The 22,073-nt window shown below is 34.7% G+C and overlaps 1 protein-coding gene and 1 long non-coding RNA gene across 2 annotated transcripts; one reads left to right on the forward strand and one right to left on the reverse strand.

The window, feature by feature from the left end:
* Nucleotides 1-361: 361 nt before the first annotated feature.
* On the reverse strand, nt 362-4,078 carry LOC145158917 (cinnamoyl-CoA reductase 1-like). Its single transcript, XM_079077774.1, has 6 exons — nt 3,897-4,078; nt 3,456-3,628; nt 2,247-2,432; nt 1,989-2,151; nt 1,087-1,288; nt 362-782 (listed from the first exon to the last, which is right to left on the reverse strand). The coding sequence occupies exons 1-6, from the start codon at nt 4,000-4,002 to the stop codon at nt 617-619; spliced, it is 996 nt and encodes a 331-aa protein (XP_078933900.1). The 5' UTR covers nt 4,003-4,078; the 3' UTR covers nt 362-616.
* Nucleotides 4,079-8,285: 4,207 nt separating this feature from the next.
* On the forward strand, nt 8,286-9,116 carry LOC145156249 (uncharacterized). Its single transcript, XR_013736565.1, has 4 exons — nt 8,286-8,331; nt 8,426-8,644; nt 8,782-8,854; nt 9,060-9,116. It is a non-coding gene; the product is annotated as an uncharacterized LOC145156249 (long non-coding RNA).
* The last annotated feature ends 12,957 nt before the right edge of the window (nt 9,117-22,073 follow it).

Below are 22,073 nucleotides of genomic sequence, written 5' to 3' on the forward strand. Positions count from 1 at the left end.
TAATCCGTAGGAGACCCGTCGCTATTTCCATCCGTAGGTAAGACAATCCGTCACAATTCCGTAGCTACAGCAATCGGTAGGTATTCTGTAGGTAATTTAAGCCGTCGATAATCCGTAAGAAATCCGTCGCTAATGTTTTTCGTAGATATTCCACCGATAAATTACCTACGGAAAAATGTCATCGGTATTCCGTAGGTAATGCGGTATAACTACGGAATACCTACTGATTGTGCAGTAAGTATTATTTGATTTTCTAGTAGTGTGCACGTACAAAAGGTATATCCTTAATAATCATAACTTTATGCTCTTTAAAACGAATGGTCTGCCTAACTATCTTTACGTAAACTACGAAAAATATGGATTACTACTCAAATTCGATTCAATAACAAACCAAATTAGTGCCTTATAAGGCTGAATGTGGCTAGAAACTAACATACGTTGGTGACATTAATAACCTGCTTGGCCACATCTTCGGCATGGATGCAAGTACAAGAACTGAAGATGAAAAAAATGTACAGGGGAAAAGATAAATATAAACGTTGGTGACAGTAATAACTTGCTTGGCCATATCTTCACAGAAGAGAAACCGATGCAATTATGTCAGGGAACAAATAACTCAGAACTTAATTGTAGCTGGAAATGGCTTGCCTTTCTCCAAGAAACCAAGTTCTTCATAATTGTTTACAGTGTCAACTATGGTCTCTTCCAATGGTCTGTAACTCCATCCCAAATTAATCAACTTTTTCGAACTGAGCAGTGCACGACCACTTTTCTCTGTAAAACTGTCAATACAATGATCAAATACATCAATACAGTTGATAAACATGTCCCACACCATCCTGCCCCAAGACATCATTGTGGTCTGTTAGTTAGATGAAAGAACAGTTGAGTGCTCTCAAAGAGTCCAATTTACATTGGAATTGATAATTCGATAGTCGCACACTGGCTACTGAGACTTGAAAGTTCATCTGTTTCTGCATAGGCATTGTTCCTGAACAACCAAAACCCTAAACCCTAAACTAGAATGGAGAGCCCATGGTTCATAACACAAATCTTAGAAATTATTAGGTGGATTGTGGAACTTACATTTTAGGATAAGTATGGTCAGGAAACATGCTCTCCATCTTTACAACAAAATCTCTTGTTCTCAGTGAGTATGGAGAACATATGTATCTCCCATTGGACTCAGGATTCTCGTACAATAGTAAAATTGCCTCTGACAAATCACGAACATCTACATATGGACGTTCTGCATTCTGTATTGTGTCCCCTCCGATTCTACCTTCCTCTTGAACCAGATGGAAAATTACAAGCATACATTATTCTTCCATTAAAAAAGTGTATGAAATGGATTTTGAATTTTTTCTGTCAAAGTTAAAGTTCTTGTCACGTAAATATGAGGGTCAAAGTTATGGTTCTTGTAATTCACTTAAACTTGAGTTATGTTTAGTTCTCAGATGCTTTTAGGAAGGAATGGAATATGGAATACAAATGAATCTCGTCAATTGAGGTGTTTCCTTGACATGGAATATAACACTTTTATACCAACTATTTTTTAGATATAAATTTTGAAAATAATTTATTTGATAGAGTTTCATCACATTTTTCTGCCAACAAAAGTGTGACAAATAATGAATTTTTTTCATATTCCATCAATTTGGATTACATTTTTTTTAACTGATTCTCATTTCTTCCAAAAACATATTACGAAATAAACGTCCCTCAAATTCCTTTTAACTAATGAATTCACAATTCAATTTTACTGTATCCCATCAGATCTGTGTACATTTTTCTACAAATAATATTAAATCGCCACAAAATTTAGGTTCATTTTGCTACAAATAATACCTGTCTCTACAAAATTTGGTTAGATTTTGATGTTTGCAAGTTATTCCAACATTTTCGGTACTTAAAAAATCTAGCTTTATAAAAGAATTCTTGCAACAAGATTGACGATCGGAAAACACGAATAGCAACTCATGACTGACCTTTCATGTAGCTCAAAAGAAATAAGCTAGTGGCATTTATGGTGGACTGCAACATTGGCCCGATGACAAAGGCTGGACAAATTGTTACAACACTCAGATCATCTCGTTTTCCATATTCCAAAGCTTCAACCTCTGCTACTGTCTTGGATATAGCATACCATTGCTGAAAAAAAACCACAACACAAATTACTTTCTTAAAAGTTAATTCCATAGAACTTAAAAGGAAAATGAAGTTTAGGGTATATTGTAATGAGATACTTCAATCGACTTGGCATATTCTATATCTGTCCAGCAGCTTTCATCCATTTCCAGGTCCGAAGGCCACTTGGGATTCGCTAAAATAGCAGATCCAGACGAGACCACAACAACCTTTTCCACTTTAGCGTTCAAACATGCATTTAATACGTTTTTTGTTCCTAATATAGCAGGATCCAGTAGTTCCACCTGCCAAATTTTGGTTGGTTTGTCAAAGCTAGAAAAATTAGTTCGAAGTTCGAACACCAATCATCATGACGTACGGATTCAATGAATTTGGGTGCATTTGAATTCAGTTCCATTCCATTTATGAGGCTTGGGTGCAAATGATTAGAGAATTGAATCTTTGACTCTGGATTTCAGAATTACATCCCCATACATATGGAATTCTATTCGAAGTTTTACATTTTTGTAAAAACTACTCAAATACCCCTTTAGTTTCTATAAAGTGTAATAAAAATCTTTATAAAACAATTTTATCTACAAATAGTTTACAAAATATTTAGAAAAATGAAACAATTTAATTTCCATCATGACGTGTATAATTTAATATATTTTACCTAAAACAAGTTTTAAATATAAATATTCTGTTAACAAGAAATTAATAGAAGGGTAATTTAAATATACTTGCAAGTATTTGTAATTTATTTTTTCGTATCTATTAATAAAGCAGAAAATAATTTGCAAAAAAATCAATAAACAATTTACCTTCAAAATCTTTTAAAATCTAATTAACAAAACAAATTCAAAGATATAAAGAAATAAAGAAATGATTTTAAAATCCCTTAATGTTCAAATTCTTTCAGATTCTAATTGCAAACCAAACACCCCCTTTAGCCGCATTTGTTATAAACTTATAATGCAGGAACTACAAAACCTTTTAATTCTATTCCAAATGATGATAGACAATTAAGAAGGAATTCACATGCTTTGTAGAGACGAAAGATTAAGAGCAAGTTTCTTTCCCATCCTTTTTAGGTGTTTTTGACAAGGTGACATCAATCTCACAACCGATCCAATGCACACAACAAGCAAAATACAAGGCCCTCATGCTCATTCAGACATTATAGATAATTAGATATCATCCATCAAATCATAAGCGCTAGTATATATGAGCTTGGTTAGCTTCAGAAGTCAAAAAGAATTTTAACTCCAAATTTAAAAGATTTATCAAGCCGATTGTGTGCCATATATATAAAAAGAAGTGGTTACCTGGGGATTAGATACACGTCCACCAGGCACAGGGGATGCAACATGAAGAACCCCAATGCAACCAGCAAAGGCAGCACAAAGATTTTCATATTCTAGCACGTCTGCCTTAAACAGCTTCAACCTCTCTTCAGCATTTTCCAACTTCTTCAGGTGACCATTCTTTTTCTCATCACCTTAAGATCAGTTACTTTTGAACTTCAGCAAAATACACATATAGAGTTAAACTAGAAGATCATATTGTAAGAGGTGGGAAGTTAGGAAGTTTATTAGACCAAGAATATGTATAAATAATAGGTCAACGCCTTACTAGAGCGAAATCGTGAATAAAAACCATATCAAACTTCAATAGAGTGATAAAGCCTATTAGAACAAGATTATTTATAAATAAGAATTAAGTTCAAGATAGTGAGATTATGAAATAAAACCAAAGAAAGAGCATACATGGGTCTCTAACAGTTCCATGAACCATGTAACCTTTGGAAAGCAAAAGCTTCACAACCCATGAAGCAATATAACCTCCTGCTCCTGTTACACACACCCTCTTCATCTTCTATGCGTCTTACTTTTCAACATTCAACTAATACATAAAGCTTAATTTGTAGAAAGTAATCATCTACAAGTATATATACACACATATACGAATGGTATTTTGTCTTATATTAATGGATGGAATTTTTGCACGTGATGAGCAAAAAGTTTTCTAAGAGATATATACGTGTTGACGTGATAGCTGATGAAAGCATTCTCTAGAAGTAAAGTAAAATCAACTGAATATAAAATTCAAAAGTTATGTCAGCCATAGTGCTGAAGCGGCTCCAATGATAGCCACTTGAGGGGTACAAATAGATATAGAAAGAAAAAATAATAAGGAGGTTGAACTGAAACATGGCTTCAGTCTTTAACTGATAGATCATAATGGCGACGGAGAACCTGAAGAAAATAATTAGGATAGAAGGTGTTTAACAAGTGTTTTTAATAAGACCTGCCATTTATTAAAAAAAAAAAAAAAAAAAAAAAAAGTTACAAGATCAAATGCATCAAGTACTTATCCAAGCGTCATACACTACTAGAAAAATAGAGGGTTACCTACAAGGAATATTGTAGGTATTTTGTAGGAAATAAGGTTTAGGTACAAATTTCCAACGAAAAGTTTTTGTTTGAAAAAGGGTCGGCGTGAAGCGGCTGTGACGGTGCTTTATCGCAGCAACAGTAGTGTGGTGGGACAAATCGCGGATGGCTAGCGATTGTTTGGGGATTCGTCGCCCATGGTTTGGGGAGAGCCGTACATTTTTTTTCATCCAAATGTAAAAAAGCGGCTAGGTTAACCGAGAGTAAGGGTTTTTGATTTTGTAGGAAATTTGTCGGAACTTTCCAACAAATTTACAACGGAAGCCAAAAATAAATAAATAAATAAAGCTGGAAGGAATTGAACATTTGAACACGAGGTCTTGTTTCAAAAGCCTTGTATATTTCAAGTTATATATATAATATTAGAAATTATTATTTTTATTAAGTTCATAACAAATTATTGTTTTTATTTGTTTTCTAGGTTTTTTATTTTTTTATTATTGCTAATGTAAATAACTTGATAATTTTAGTTTTTTTTATCCAATTCAAATTCTATATTTTTAGTTTTTTTGTAATAATTGTTTCTTAATTTTTTTATATAATGTATATTAAAATTCTTTTAAAAAAAATTAACTCCAAATATTAGGAGGGAGAAGCAAAGACAAAAGGTGGGAAAACCTTTTCAATTCCCGCTATTATTTTTCCTCAATTTCCGACAAAATACTAATTTTAAATATTAATTAATACTTTCGTTGGTGTTTTGTAGGAAAATAGCTATATTTTTCCAACAGAATACGTAGGGCATCTATTCTGGTAGGTATTTTGTTGGAATTTTGTTGCATTACACTTTTGTTGCAAGTTTGTAGGAAACTAGATGAATATTTCCAACAAAATTTTTTCGTAGTAAATATTTGATAGTTAAAACCAAATTTTCTAGTAGTGATAATCAGCAAACTTAAAGCCAATCTAAGTGTGCCAGATAAAATTAAATTCTTAACTACTACTAAATCATATGTGAATATTCAATACAAAAGTTGACCTAATCACAAAGAAAAATTTGAGAGTTGATGGCCACTCCTTGAAAGAGTTGACTAAGTTGTTGATCGTTGTTTTTATTTATTTATTTATTAAAGGTAATAACTTCATTTCCTATTAATTGTTTTATACGAATGGTCGTCCCCGTGATTTTAAGATTTTAATGAAAGTTCCGTGTAGTTTCTAAAATTTGTACGATTGGTCTTTGAGCTACATAAATACCTTATTTTCCGCTTTTAATTTCTTACATATTCTTCTAACTAAAGTTAATAATTGAAAATAAGAAAATAAATAAAAAGCGCTACTCACCCCCACTCGCACCCTCTCCTTCTGTACTTGTTTCATTTTCTTCCTCTTCTATGCAATACTCCTCTTCCCTCACCGATATCGGCATCCCTCTCTACCACCACCACCAAGATTTGAGAAGGAGTTGTCCGAGAAATTAATTGATTTGAGATTCTTAATACTCATTTGTTTTCCTTTTCCGTAACTATCAACACCAGTAAAACAAACAACTTTAAAGAATCCCACTTTTTATAAGAGTAACATTAAAAATCCCAAATTTGACAAACTTGTAAATTAAATCACCAGAACTTTGAGCGGCGAAGCTTGTATTGCTTACAGAAAAGGTAAATTAACCAAAAAACACATTAGTTAAAGAATGAAGGATTAGAAGTACACACGAATGTAAATCCTCAATAAAGCACCAAAATCAAGGCCATCATGGTCAATAATCTCATGTTCCTTTACGTGAATAGATTGAGGCACCTAATTAACGAATTTAAAGTAAGTATTGAAATTGAGATTAACGAAGATTTAGAATCTCTCGGATACCAGAGACCAAGATTTGGAGTTTCATTTAGGTATATAAAAATTATTTCCACAACTAGTACATGAGATTCCTTGAGGATATCTTGAATTCTTGCACACAAAGGAGGATTACTAGTAGTGAGATACATCAGGATCCAATCATTCCCCTTTACAAAGAAGGATTAACATCCTTTCAAACGGGATCAAACCATATTTTAACAATGGTGGACATTGGAGTTTTATTTAGCACTTAAAGCCATTGAAGGAATATTTATTAAGAAGTTCAATGATGTACTTACTATTGTCGATGAAATTACCTTGAGTTGATTGTTTAACTTGTAGACCAAGGAAGAAAGTCATCTGCTAACCAGCTAATTAAAAAATTTCTTTTAAAACAATTAATGTAAAAAACATGACCTTCAATATTTAAAAATATTAGTAATTAAAAACATGAACTTCAGTATTTAAAAACATTAGTAATATAGAAATTTCTTTTGAGTAGGGTCCTCGACTTAATCGATTAAGTCCTTAAAGTAGAAGGTTGTTAAGCCAAAAATCATGGCGCGGCATCTGTGTGTCACGACGCGATTTCTAGAGATATCCTAATTATTTTGTCATGTTTAACGGCGTGAAGGTCGTTAACCGTTGACTTTTTGACAAGTTTGACATTTGGTCAAACTTTGATAGAATTGACTACTTGTCTAAGGATTGGTCTCCGTTTGTCAATAGGTGGCTTGTGTTAGTTGTTTTTGTGTTGGTTGCTGTGTTGCGGTTGCTGGTTAGCTTCTCTTGTTTACCTCAAGTGAGTTTGTTCAGTATCACTACAAGAATAAGGATCTATAGGGACGACATTTGTCGTCATTATTGGCTACCTATAGGGACGACATGTCGTTGCCATAGAGTTGACGATTTTTTTTGACTTTTGAGGCTACAGCGACGACTTCTCGTCTCAGTGTGTTAAGCGGGAAAGGATGTGGATTTAGCGCATTCTTGAAACACTTGTCGCCACGACTTATCGCTCTAACAAATAGCAAAAATTATAAATAACATATTTTTTATCCCTTCACGGAAATAATGCTCGGACGTGGATAACTATCGGGATGACTTGTCGTCCCCATAGCTTTATATGCCCAATATTAGGAGAGCATCCCCTTCGTTTATTCATGCACGCTCAATCATCAGTCTCTCTCTCTCTATCGATCGATCGATTGACAATTCTCCCCTGGCGACTTCCCCACCTCCCACTCCCGACAAATCTTCTTACTAACTCTCGATCCTCATGTTAGTTGCCGAAGACCACCGACGATTAGCTTCAACGCCGACGATTCTAACTACCGGCTTCATTTTCACCTCCGGTTACAAATTCTAACGAATACAAGCCCGACTCCGGCGACCTAGGTTAGTGTTCAATTATTGGGAGCCTCTTCATTTCATCCTCTACAAATCAAGCTTTCAGACTTGGGAGTACATGTATTCTCCATTCATTTCAGACATTCGTAATGATTCTGTAAGCGTGGAACAGTTGTGAATTTACATTTAATTCAAATGAAGAGTATTCCTTTTGATTTTATGTTTTTTGTTTACAGGTACTCTAATTTTATAGTCAATCAAGTGGATTTGGATGGAAATGTTGTTCATTTGACTTCCATAGATGCACCAATGGAGGTCTGTTACCATCTCTTATCATCTAATTCACGATCATTTCCATTCATCCTGACATCTGAGTTTAACGGTCTACATTTTTTCGATTCAGACAGCAGAGGAACATGAATCAAAGACTACAAAACAACCAAATGGTAACCATTATAGTGAAATTGAATCGTTTAGAGCCCTAGTTGGTGACTCTGATGCCAACTCCCTAAAGGAGTTTATAGATAAGATAAATTCAAACGATGAAGATGGAGTTACAGTTACCAATACCTCCATTGTTCTTTCTCCAAGTTCTGATAAAGTTCATTGAACAGTAGGAATCTCTTTTTCTCAATGTTTCTTTTCATCAACTATAGCTAATAAATAGTATGTGTATGTGTAATTTACTAATAATTTTCTCCCTTTAGGCAGTTCATAATTTTTTTAAAGAGAAACTCAAGTTCTTGGTTACTGACACAGTAGATGGACCTGAATCCTCATCAAAATGCATACGTGTGAGATTGAATTCGGGGGGGGGGGAATAATGAAAGACGCAGAGGTAATAAGAAGAGGAAAGGAAGAGATGAGACTCCTTATGACAGTAGACGTTCAGATCATTGGCCTGAGCATCTTGGAAAGTTCCTCAGGTAGTGTCTACTATAGCAACATACTTTCATATATTTCTTTATTATAGCATCCTATTTCCTTTCATTAATGACAATGTTTTACTTTTGAAGCTTTATATTCTTTACTAATGACAATGTTTTCAAATATTCATCTCTAGATTTCATCTTTGTAAGGAAAACAAGGATACACAAGAGGCATTAGGGGTGATTGGAAAGATGCTTGGCATTCAGGTTATTGTGCTTACACATCATTTTGAGTAATTCAATCGAATTGGTATTTTTTTGTAGGAGATTAAATGTGCTTTTATACAATAACGTTTCACATTCTTCCTAATTTATACAACAAAGTGGATTTTTATACGAAATATGCAATGACATTTCTTTTAAGACCCAAAGATGCAATATTTTACCTGATTATTAATTTTACTTTTTACAGCCAAGGGCGTTTGGATTTTATGGTACAGAAGATAAGTGTGCTGTAACAACTCAAAGGGTAAATATTCTTTTTGTATCAACCATATTAATGTACACAAAAATGTTAATATATATATATATATATATATATATATATATATATATATATACACACACACACACACATTTTTTCTTTATCTATGAAGTCTGACATTTTGGCATACTTGAAATCTCAGGTCATTGTATTTAAATAGCGTGCAAACAAAGTCGCTAATCTAAATAATAGATTAATTGGAATTAAAGTTGGCGACTTTTCGTAAGTGCACTGAATTTTATTTATTTGTTTGTTTATTTTCGTTTATAATCAATCTTTTAACATGTGAATGTTTGATTTTGTAATTTGTATTTCGTTATGTCAATGAAGGTCTTCTTCTTGGTCAACTACATGGAAATCAATTCACAATCACACTAAGGTTTGATAAGGCTGCATTTGTTAGATGGGTATTTTCAATGATGAGGATGATGAGGGCATATATGTCTTTTGCATCTTTGTAGGGGGTGGTTGCATATTCTGAGGATATTGTAAAAGCAACAGCAGATGCTTTTGGAAAACATGGATTTGTAATCTACTTTGATATGCAGGTAATAAGGTGTCACTCAGATGAATTAATTTATTTAGAAAAAGAAAAGAAAATGATTAATATATGGATTTTGAAACAGAGATTTGGGAGTAGTTCTATACCTACTCACCTTATTGGTGCTAAATTACTTAAAGGAGAATGGAAAGAAGCAGTGAGCATGATTCTTGATCCAAGGGATGGTGATATCCTTTTAGTTTCTAAAATCATCATTTAAATTTATTTTTATAAATTGAGACAGAAATGTCATATGATTATTTGTTTTCTTTAATATAAGTTTTTGAGTACATTATATTTGTAATAATATAAAGAAAATTTTTAATTATATTTGTAATAATGTAGCGTTTTGAGATTGTAATTAATGTAGTGTTTCGAATATTAATGTTTTGCAATTAAATTTACCATTTTATCTATTTGTAAATTTACTGTTTTAACAATTTTGTGATGTGAAAACTGAGAAATTATACAGAAAAAAAAGAGCAGTTGTATGGGCATACCTATAGAGACGACATGTCGTCTCTACATGTGCATCTACCACGACGACAAACTGTTGCTAAAGGGTAAGGGGAGTCGACTACATATGTATCTATGGAGACGACATGTTGTGTTTATAGATATACCTATAGAGACGACATGTCGTCTCTATAGCTTCATCAATGGAGACCAACAACGTATAACGACGAACCAGAACAGGACGACATGTCGTCTCTAAAGGATACCTGTTGCGACGATATTTATAGCGACGACCTAAAAGATCTATTACGACGGGGCTATGAGGACGAGAGTTGTAGGTACGACATGTCGTCCCGACCACCTATAGGGAGGACTTTTTTAACCTATAGAGACGACATTTGTCGTCCCTATAGGTCCCGTTTCTTGTAGTGTATACTTATAGAATTTAGTATGTATCCTTGTGTACTAGGATATAGTTATGTTATAATGTGATGTTAGGCTGGTAGACTAGTTAGTCTGTTGCACGTGATATTGAGATGTTTGTTATATATATATATATATATATATATATATATATATATATATATATATATAGAGAGAGAGAGAGAGAGAGAGAGAGAGAGAAGAGAGAGAGAGAGAGAGAGAGAGAGAGAGAGAGAAAACTACAAAAATGGTTCCTGTGATATGCATTTTTTCCGAGTTTTGGTCCATATCTCGACTTTTTTTTGGCTTCGTGGGTCATTTTCATCTAGTTTCGTTGCAGATTTGGTCCCTCGATAACTGAAATGACTATAATACGCTTAGGATATTTATTTTGCATTTTTTTGAAACTTGACATATTTTTATAATTGAAAAATAAGAGAGGTTCTCTCTCTCTCTCTCTCTCTCTCTCTCTCTCTCTCCTCTCTCTCTCTCTCTCAGAGCATTCTAAAACCTATCATTGGATTTGTTCTTCATCATCAACTAAAGTCTATTAACAGATTAAAGGAAAAAACAAAATGAAGCGAGAGATTAACTGATTACAATGTGGTAGTGGAAGCAAAAAGCCCTCAAACTCTCTCTTTCTCTCTCTCTCTCTCTCTCTCTCTCTCTTTGTTACTCTCTCCTCTCTCCCTCTCTACCACTCTGTAAAATCATCCTAGAATCCATCATCTACTCTGTCCGTGTTATTGATTTATTCTTTGTTCTCCAACGAGAAACTAGGTATGGAATCTGATACGGGTACGATGGGCTAGGGAAGGGGTTGCGAGACTACATATCTCATTCCAACACTAACATGGAGATGAGATATCTTTGTTGTCTTCAACCGTTTCTCTTCTTTATCAACCATGTTTGTATTTTCTGGTTCTAATTCTCCCCCCTCCCTCCCTCTTAATTCTCTTTCTCACTCGGTAACATGCGATAGTTGTGGCTGAATCAATTGGAAATTATGTTTGAAGGAGAAACAACTATTAAACAAACCCATCATCAGAACTCGGTTGTGTTTCTTAATTTCTACATAGGGGTATCTACAAAGCTTCTTGTGTATGATTTTATAAGCAATGTGTCACTGAAAAATCTTCTCTTTAACGCTGAAACACCACCTGGTTGGGAATCTTGTACGTAGTCAGAGGAATCTTGTATCTTCATGAAGAGTGTGAGGCTCTTATAACAATGTCTGGATTGGAGATTCGATTAGATTGTAACATATTGTTTTTAGGCACATTCTGATGGGTTTTAAGCATAAGAACAATCCTATGTGCTCATACAAACCCTAATGCTTGGATCTAGGTTTCTCTATTGTACATGCAATGAATCCAAGACTTACAAACCCTAGATCTAGCAAATAAGAACTGAAATGAGGGTTTAGTAATTACCTTTGATTGTTATATAGCAATAACAATCAATCCTTGCTTTGATTGGCTTCAGAAAGCTTAGTGCCTCAAGTGTTGCACCTCTAATGGAGTCACAAACACCACTAAGCAACTTGGATGAAGAGGGAGGAGAGAGGAGGCACCAAAAACGGCTGGAAACCCTAAAGGATTACTTGTCCACGTTTTTGGGGCTTAAGTGTCCTTTATATACATGTAGGCTATTAGGGTTTACAACTAGGAAACCCTAATCTGGCTGCTTAAGCCCTAAGCAGCCCTTGGACTCCTTTAACATATCCCTTGGACGATTTCTAATGGGCTTCCCATAGAATTCGTCAAACCAATATATTATTAGGTGATCCATAGCCCAATTGTAATTATCTTATAACTACAAATCCAGTCCCCTAAGTTTAATTAATCTCTTTTAGCCACTAAATTAATTCTTAATTAATTCTTGACTAATATTAATTAAACAATATGATCTCTCCTTTAATATATTATTCTTATAATATATTAATAAATCATAATTAAACCTTTCTCTCCTTAATTCATCCTACATATTGCTATGGTGAAGGCAACCCAAAAGGACCATGCTCATAATCGGGTCAAGTACATATCAAAATAGTTATGGACTTAGACACTAATCCAACAGTCTCCCACTTGGATAAGTCTAATAACTATTTTACATAACTTCAGAACCTGATCAGCAATCGTAGCTTTCAAAAGCCGCTGTCAACTCTGATCTTATCAGATACGCGTGTCCTTTAGATAAGGGATCATATATTCCTCCATTCTACAAGATATCGTATAGACATGTGACATGGATTGAAATCATTCTCTCAGTCTATATGTCGTTTCCCGATTTCCGATTTATGACGACTGACTAATTGAACAAATCAAATTAGTCCTGGCCCGGCCGAGCACTTTCCTGTGTCATCACTAAATCATCGAGGGGCCCAAAGATATCGCTTTTTATCCCACTTTGGGTAAAAGGAATGGATAAACTTCGACTCAAATGCTTGCTTGCACCTACTAATCGAATCACACACAACAATAAGTTTTATAACACCAAGTTGCTGGTGCGTTTACTTATCATCAATGTGCAATCGACTAGCAAATAACAACTCACACGTCTCGGTTTCAAGAATATACAATGTTATCGTCTCACCAATCACCCGTGATAAAACCATGAAGTGATTCAAGTGAGCGTGGGTTTAATCCAATACTTTAATCTTATCAAAGCACTCATGAACTCTACAGCAAACTTGTGCTATGTCTAAACACTTTAGACAATCTACAGACAGATTCATGACAGTCTTCCTTCATACCTACTTCCAACGTATGACCGACTGTGGAGGTTCGAATAACCTAGTTATTCTGGAAGTCAAAATATGCAAAGTGAAACGCAATAATAATATTAATCCTCTATGGTCCCAAAAATTTTTGAGCGTAAAAAAAAACACTTTTATTTAAACACCATATTGATTACTCATTATTCATTGCTTATTGTTTCAGAAAATCAACTTATTACTCGAATTATAACCACAATTGTCCCATGCTCCAAGCATGCACACTTTGGTTTCCTATGGTCCATATTTTGTGAAATAGATCAATTGAAAAACTTTTCCAATGAAACTCATTTCACAATCCCCAATCCAAATTTTTGCCACTTTTAGAATATGTCAGATTCTAACATTTTATGCAATGATTCTTTCGTAATGTCATAGCACAAAAGTCACCAAGACCCGACTAATGAAATTATAAGGTATTCTATCAGAAATTGTTACAAGACAATTCCATAGATGTGAAGTCTCACATTCATCCTTCTTGCATAAAAGTTTCTAATCTAGACATATTTCTTAATATCCAACTCCCAATAATGGAAACATTTCCACATTTGCCATATGACAACTCATTCTTAATAGAATCTTATCTATTCATAATAATGTCAATATAGTCCATCCAGTACTATACTTCCAACTACTCACAAGCGACGAATCCTCAGTGAACCTCAGATCGTCCTTTGATAGTTGTTTAATTATTTTAGTCGAAACCGATTCTAGTTCCTTTTTCCCTCTTCATGCCCTAGGCATTTGGAAAATTTTAGAATGGTCAAATATTATAGCATATGCAATCGATCCTATACCCGAAGCGTATTGGACACGATGCACAATGTCTCACATAAAGACGTGATACTTTATCAGCCTTCTGCCATGATATTTTATGTGCCATGTTCCCACAATTCGAACTATGAAGAGGGATGCCGTAATCATAATCGAATTTTGAGTATGCACTATGTATCCTTGACTAAATTTATTAACATTTCTCGATCTAAGCTCTAGAATTTTGAAACGAAGTATAATATTCTCTCCCTTAATTATAGCAAAACAACTTTTCAACCATTGCAACTTTGCAAAGTGAATCTTTGTTTTCTATAGTTAATATTGCTAACTTGCAATACTTACCATAATAATCATGCTCCCACTAACATGATGATTATTTTCTTACCAGCATAACACTTATACTCCCACTAGCTTTGACATGTATTCAGAAAACAATTGAACTTCTAGAAAACAATGCTTATTGAATTCCTTAAGTTCATATTTCTAATACCTAATGCTTTGATATGCCTTTATCTAAGCTTTTTAAGCTCATACGCCTTTCCTTAGATAGCTCACATGTGTTTATAAACAATTCAGAATTTATGTTACTAAGTCCCAAATGTTCAGAATAATTGCCAAATCTCACAATTCGAGCTATGAAGAGGGATGCCGTAATCATAATCGAATTTGAGAATACAATTTTCAAAATTGCTATCTTCTTGAAATCTCTCTTAGTGAAAGCATTTCCTTACAATCATTTTCATGAAGGAGGGAAACCTCATGACACTTAGATTTTAAAGTGTATGTGTTCCTATCCATGTGAATTTGTCAAAACCAAAGTTTGCGACAAATCCAAACTCATATGGACCGAACGTGATCAATCTTGATTTCTTGCCTCATGGTAACATGAATGCCCACCATGTTTTCCAAGCAACTCACCCTTTCATATCAATGTACTTTCCATTGATCAAGGTGCTTTGTCTTTATGTATTCAAATGAGAACTCATAGAACTCACATGCATAATTAACTCAATTGGAATGGCACAGAAAAAGAGTATGTCATCCACGATAGGCTTTAAACCTCAAGTCGTGTGCTAGTGATGATCAACTAGGTTTAACTCTCGATTTGTTCTTGAAACCTTTCAAGACCATTAAGACTCCCACTGACTCCTTGACATATAAGATTCTCTTGTCAAGAAACATTCCTTGACAAAACAAATATTCAAAAGTTAGTGTAGTTTTTATCAAGACTATCACTTCACATAATTGGTTCTAGTTGGTCTTTGTCTTATCCAAGACATCACAACTTACCAATCTCAAATGTGCAGGAATAAGAAGACTTTTTCCAATTCCACATTTGTTGAGTGTTATAAACCTACTAAAGACGTGTCACTCAATTCACAATCTTGGAATACAACTCTAAGACTTGATATTGAAATGAAGTATGATTGACTTATTGATTTTAACTATTTCCATAATTCTCGATTCCTCTTCTTAGAGATGCAAATGCACTAAGACTCACTTAGAGGACCAATTGAGAAACAGTTCTTAATCATTAAGACTTATCATAAAACACAATAAAAGGTAGTCTCCCTTCTTCTTAGAATAGAGAAACTTTTATCTTTCTGCCTACTTGATTCTTCTTATTCGTTCTGCTATTGATTGAAACTCTTTCGATCAACTCAGAATTATACTTAATCTTGTAAGTATAACCATATTTATTAAACTTTAGTAAATCATGACGAATATCTTTATCACTCTTGTGGTGTACTTGATCAACGCACAACCTAGTGTACTCGATCTCCTAGTCCTTCTCTTGACACTTTGCCAAAGAATTAGTCTAATTTCCAAATATGAAGTTTCTCATTCATCACGCAACCAAGTTGCATGACTCCAAGTTTCTGTCCAACTGAAACTTGGGCGATGAGAATCTTCCCTTATTTGGCAAATTCTCGACATTTCCATAAATAACATAATAAAGAATCATTGCTAACAATAGAAACAATCAAACATCAATTTTTCATACACACACCATTGCAAGGATAAATAAATAAGACAAAATCAAAATTTATTTTATTGCGGAAAAACTTGTCCTTACAATGTAATTCAACTGAAAAACTATGCTATTACATATTTCTTATCAATCTATCCTAACTCTAGAGTAGCAGCTCAAAAATCTGATCCTCGAGTCCATGCGATCGAAATCCATTTCTTCATGATCAGATTCAGCACGCTTCTGCCTTAAGCTTCCTCTCTTTTCTTCGATCCTGCAAAAACATCAAAATGTAATCTTATCACATCATGTATTAAGAATCAAAGAATAGGAACTTATAGAGTTAGTTAATAGATTTTACCAGAAGTAGAGCCATACGTCTTGACTCTCCCATCTCTTAGATATCTCAGGTAAACAGGGCAGCTTCGTCTCCAATGCCCCTTCTCTTGGCAGTAGAAGCAGATGGACTCTTTTGGAATGGCACAAGGAACTATCTCAGAATTTACCTTTTCTGGATTTCTAATGTCACCATTTTCAATGTCCATTGAAGTTTGGGAGTTTGATTTGCCAGACAAATTTGCTTGATCAGCACGCCAAATCATTTCTGATTCAGCAGCTATAAGCAAATAGGTCAAATCAATGAGGGTTACGTCATGGTCCATCATATACTACTCTCTAACGAACTCACTATATGATTCAGGAAGTGACTGAAGAACCCAGTTGACAGCCAACATTTCTGAGATATCGACACCCATCATCCTTAACCTATCAATGTGTGACTTCATCTCTAAGATGTGTGCACACACAGGTTTCCCATCTTCGTGTTTACTTGCGAAAAGAGCTTGAGTGAGCTTGAACTTTTCAAGCCTTTGAACTTGTGGGTTAGGGAAAATAATTGGAGGAGATGGAGGAAGTGAAGCATGACTCTCATTTCCTTGATCGTATCGTGGAACGTTATCTTCATTTGGAAAGCTTGTTCCAAGGGACTTGGGAAGACCATTGTAAGATTTAGACATCTACAAAACGGGAGAAAATTCAAGTTAGTTGATAAGAATCCTTGATGTAACACCCAAATGAAACATCAAGGCTAAGATCCAACACAATACTCTACAACCTAGAAGAGGGATGCCGTAATCTAGTTGCAGAATATTTGAAGGTAGGTAAATGACGATTTACCAATTTCCACCATGAAAAACGAAAAAGACTTTTAAGTTTTAAATGAATTGAAACTCCTAGATCTTTTGAGATTCATTGAACTTTTCAATGGCATGTTTAATCTCGATTATGCCCTTCTATTTGTGACTGGGATGCCGAGGATCACAAACAAGGTGTGAATAACCATACGAATCACGTGGTGCACCCAATTGCTACTATCACCTAATCAATGTGTCGGTTAGCCACACACGCTCCACTAACGTTTGACAAGGGTACGAAGTGTAATTCCATGGATTAGCATACAAATTCACATTCTTCCCTAAAGTAACTAATATTGGGAATTTGTAAAAGCATTTAGTTACTTTGTACTTCATTATACTTATAATGGAAGGTTTCGTCCTATCCTATCCGTTCGGCTAACGACCCTCCACTAGTCAAGAGTGCGGTGGGTACGAGTGGATACCCATTCAATCGCCATTTTATAGGCAATTTCCTTAAACACCCCTTATAGACCAGCTTCGTAAATGAGGCCTACTAACGGTAAGACTGACTCTTTACTCATATATATATATATATATATATATATATATATATATATATATATATATATATATATATATATATATATATATATATATATATATATATATATATATATATATATATATATATAATATTAGACTTTAAATGGTACATATATATAGTATAGGGTGTATTTTACACTTTTAAAATACTAGGTGGTTTTATTAACTTTCTCTTTTAATTAAACTTTTGATTAACTTAACATAACCGTGAGGGTGTAATTTGAACTTTTCAAAACACTAGAGTTTTAGAATTTAAATATTACATAATTAAACTATTAATCAAAATTTCAAATTCCAAAACTTGAGGGCAAGTTTTGAAACATTTCAAAACATTAGGTTTTAGAATTTAAATATTTCAACATTAAACTTTTAATAAAAATTTTAAATTCCAAAACTTGAGAGCAAGTTTTGAAACTTTTCAAAACATTAGGGTTTAACTATTTAAATTTCAAAAACAAAACTTTTAAGTTCAAATTTAAACTATAAAACCTAAAGGGAGTAATTTGAAACTATTCAAACTTACTAGGGATCAAATAACAAATAATATAAATCAATAAATTAATTTTGTGATTATCTATATTTGACCTAATCCAATTTTAGTCACAAGATAATTACTAAATAATTTGAATAATCTATATTTATCATATAAAGAAACTATTATTCAAAAGATTTGAAACTATTTTTTTTTTGGTAAGGATAATCATTTACATACAATAAAATTTGGATTTTATTATCAAAAAACGATTTTGGCATCAATCCTACAGCAAAACAGCAAGTAAATCCCGAAATATACTCTGTCAGACTCCCGGACTCGCCGAGTCAGTCCTGAACTCGCCGAGTAGCGCCAACTTGCCGAGTCCAGATACTGACTCGCCGAGTTGAGTCGGCCAGAGGCAAGAAAAACGATTTTCAGTAGAAAAACGACAATTGCATCACATACAACAGAAACCAATCAAGGCTTTGATACCACTGATGGGTTTTAAGCATAAGAACAATCATATGTGCTCATACAAACCCTAATGCTTGGATCTAGGTTTCTCTATTGTACATGCAATGAATCCAAGATTTACAAACCCTAGATCTATCAAATAAGAACTGAAATGAGGGTTTAGTAATTACCTTTGATTGTTATATAGCAATAACAATCAATCCTTGCTTTGATTGGCTTCAGAAAGCTTAGTGCCTCAAGTGTTGCACCTCCAATGGAGTCACAAACACCACTAAGCAACTTGGATGAAGAGGGAGGAGAGAGGAGGCACAAAAAACGGCTGGAAACCCTAAAGGATTACTTGTCCACATTTTTGGGGCTTAAGGGTCCTTTATATACATGTAGGCTATTAGGGTTTACAACTAGGAAACCCTAATTCTGGCTGCTTAAGCCCTAAGCAGCCCTTGGACTCCTTTAACATATCCCTTGGACGATTTCTAATGGGCTTCCCATAGAATTCGTCCAACCAATACATTATTAGGTGATCCATAGCCCAATTGTAATTATCTTATAACTACAAATCCAGTCCCCTATGTTTAATTAATCTCTTTTAGCCACTAAATTAATTCTTAATTAATTCTTGACTAATATTAATTAAACAATATGATCTCTCCTTTAATATATTATTCTTATAATATATTAATAAATCATAATTAAACCTTTCTCTCCTTAATTCATCCTACATATTGCTATGGTGAAGGCAACCCAAAAGGACCATGCTCATAATCGGGTCAAGTACATACCAAAATAGTTATGGACTTAGACACTAATCCAACAGTATCCCACTTGGATAAGTCTAATAACTATTTTGCATAACTTCATAACCTGATCAGCAATCATAGCTTTCAAAAGCCGCTGTCAACTCTGATCTTATCAGATACGCGTGTCCTTTAGATAAGGGATCATATATTCCTCCATTCTATAAGATATCGTATAGACATGAGACATGGATTGAAATCATTCTCTCAGTCTATGTGTCGTTTCCCGATTTCCGATTTATGACGACTGACTAATTAAACAAATCAAATCAGTCCTGGCCCGGCCGAGCACTTTCCTTTGTCATCACTTTCATTTATGACCCTCTCATGGAGATTTATAACATTTTGGACCTTACAATGTAAGACTTGTGGCTAGGAGAGGCTAATATTGCGACTTTTAGATAATTGGGGCGGAGCCACATATGTCGGGCGTATGTTTTGCATACACAAGGCGTACGGTGTGAAGTCCCAAACCCTAATATTTAGGGTTTGAACACTATTTATTCTTCATTAATTCTCAAACTTGGTTCTTTTCATCAGCCTCCATCCCCTCAAAAAGTCCTTGCAACCCTAACCCACCATAAGAGCATTTTGGAGCTTGTATGTGGGTGTTTTGGTGCCTTGAAGAAAAGGGAAGGTGTAAGACTTGGATTTTGTAAGTTTCCTATTTCTTCCCTGTTAATTAAAAAGTTTGTAATTTGGTCTCTAAGCTAGTACGTGAGGCGTACTAGGAGCTACGCTTGGCGTACTAGCCCAAATGGATCATGCATTTGGTTCACGTATGTTGGGCGTACAAATGGTACGCATGGCGTACATGTAATTAAGTGAAACCCTAATTTTAGGGTGTTTCACCCTATTTAAACCTTGTGATAGCCTTGCTAGGTCATATTTAGATAGTCTCTATCCCCTCTTGTCCAGAAAATCAAACCCTAAGTGAGATCTTGAGAGTTTGAGCCATAAAGTGTGATTTTTTGGTGCTTTGTGAAGGAAAAGAAGAAGTGAACCATTTGGAGTGGTGCTTGGAGCTTGAAGAAGTTTTATTTGTTCTTCATTTCCATTCCTTCTGAGGTAAAAATCTTCCATCTTGCTAAACCATGATGCTAGATCTAGTTTGGTGCCATTTTGTGCTTTTTAAGTCCATGGTTTGGTTGTTGAGCTTCTTGATTCACTCCAACAGTGATTGATGGTAGATCTAGGGTCCATTAGGTTCCTTTGTCCATAAAAATCCAAGCTTATTGGTATTTGTGGTCTCATGCATGTTTTAAGTCATTTGTTAAGCTATTTTGAGCTCTAAGAGCCTCATTAAACCATGCATGCACGTAAAGTTGGCAAGTTTACGTGATAAACCACCTTAAGGAAGCCAAATCGAAGTGTTGGAGTGAAGTCTTAACCGTTAAAGAACTGAATGAGAAAGTTGGCCAAGTTAGGTGGAGTACGCTAGGCGTACAAGGAGGTACGATGCACGTACAAGCCCTAAATGATTAGGGCCTTGTTGGGCCATGTTTGGAATGTTTGGGCTTATGGTGTTGGGCCATGTTTGGACTCTAGATGATTCGGGCCTTGTTGGGCCATCAGAATATTATTTTGGGCTATCGATATTTTATTAGACATTTGGTTGAAGGCCCATGAAGGGGTTTGGGCCCAATTTGGAAAATAGGGCCATATTCGGACCTTGGATGATTATTTTGGAATTTGGGCTTTTTGGACATTTGGATTGGTCTTTGGCCTTGGGCCAATTTGGGGAAAGGGTAATATAGGTCTTTTACCGGTAAGTCGGGATCAAACTATTAATTGGATGTTATTTTGTGATTGATAATGTCGGGATTTTAGTGGGCCAGCAGCAAGAGATTTTTCTGTGAGATTCAATAGTGCGAGCTGAGTTTCCTCAACACGTTTAGCAGGTCTAAGGAACCAATGACGGCCCATGATATATTATGCTAGAATACTAGATGTATGTGTGACTCTTGTATATGTATGTGCTTGTATGCTTACTGGGTGGGGCCCGATGGTTTTTTTGTATGCTATTATCTATTATGCTTATAAGATTTGTATGTGGGCGGGGCCCGTTATGCGAGTTTGGTCGGGGCTCATTATACTCATTGGGCGGGGCCTGCTATACTCAGTGGGATGGTCCCGTTATGCGAGTGTGGGCTGGGCCCGTTACACTCATTGGGCGGGGCCCATTATGTATTTATGTATGTATGATATGTCGTATTTTGGGGAAGTCACTAAGATTTGTGCTTACGGTTTTTAGTTTGAATTTTAGGTACTTCCGGTTTGAAACGGAAGAGCCCTGGATGATTGCAGAACACACACCACCTTTTCCGCATTTTGAGAATTATTCTGATATGTTTGATGTATTGGCATACTTTGATCTTTTTAGGGTTGTATGACAATGTTTGGATTAATGTTTATTTAATTCAAAAATGAAAATTTTGCGTCTTATTTTTGGGACATTACAAGTTGGTATCAGAGCATTGGTTTGAGGGAATTAGATATACTCTCGGGTGTCTCT

Source organism: Lactuca virosa, chromosome 2 (genome assembly GCF_052849685.1).
Source record: "Lactuca virosa cultivar CGN04683 chromosome 2, Lactuca_virosa_CGN04683_v6, whole genome shotgun sequence".
NCBI lineage: Eukaryota > Viridiplantae > Streptophyta > Magnoliopsida > Asterales > Asteraceae > Lactuca > Lactuca virosa.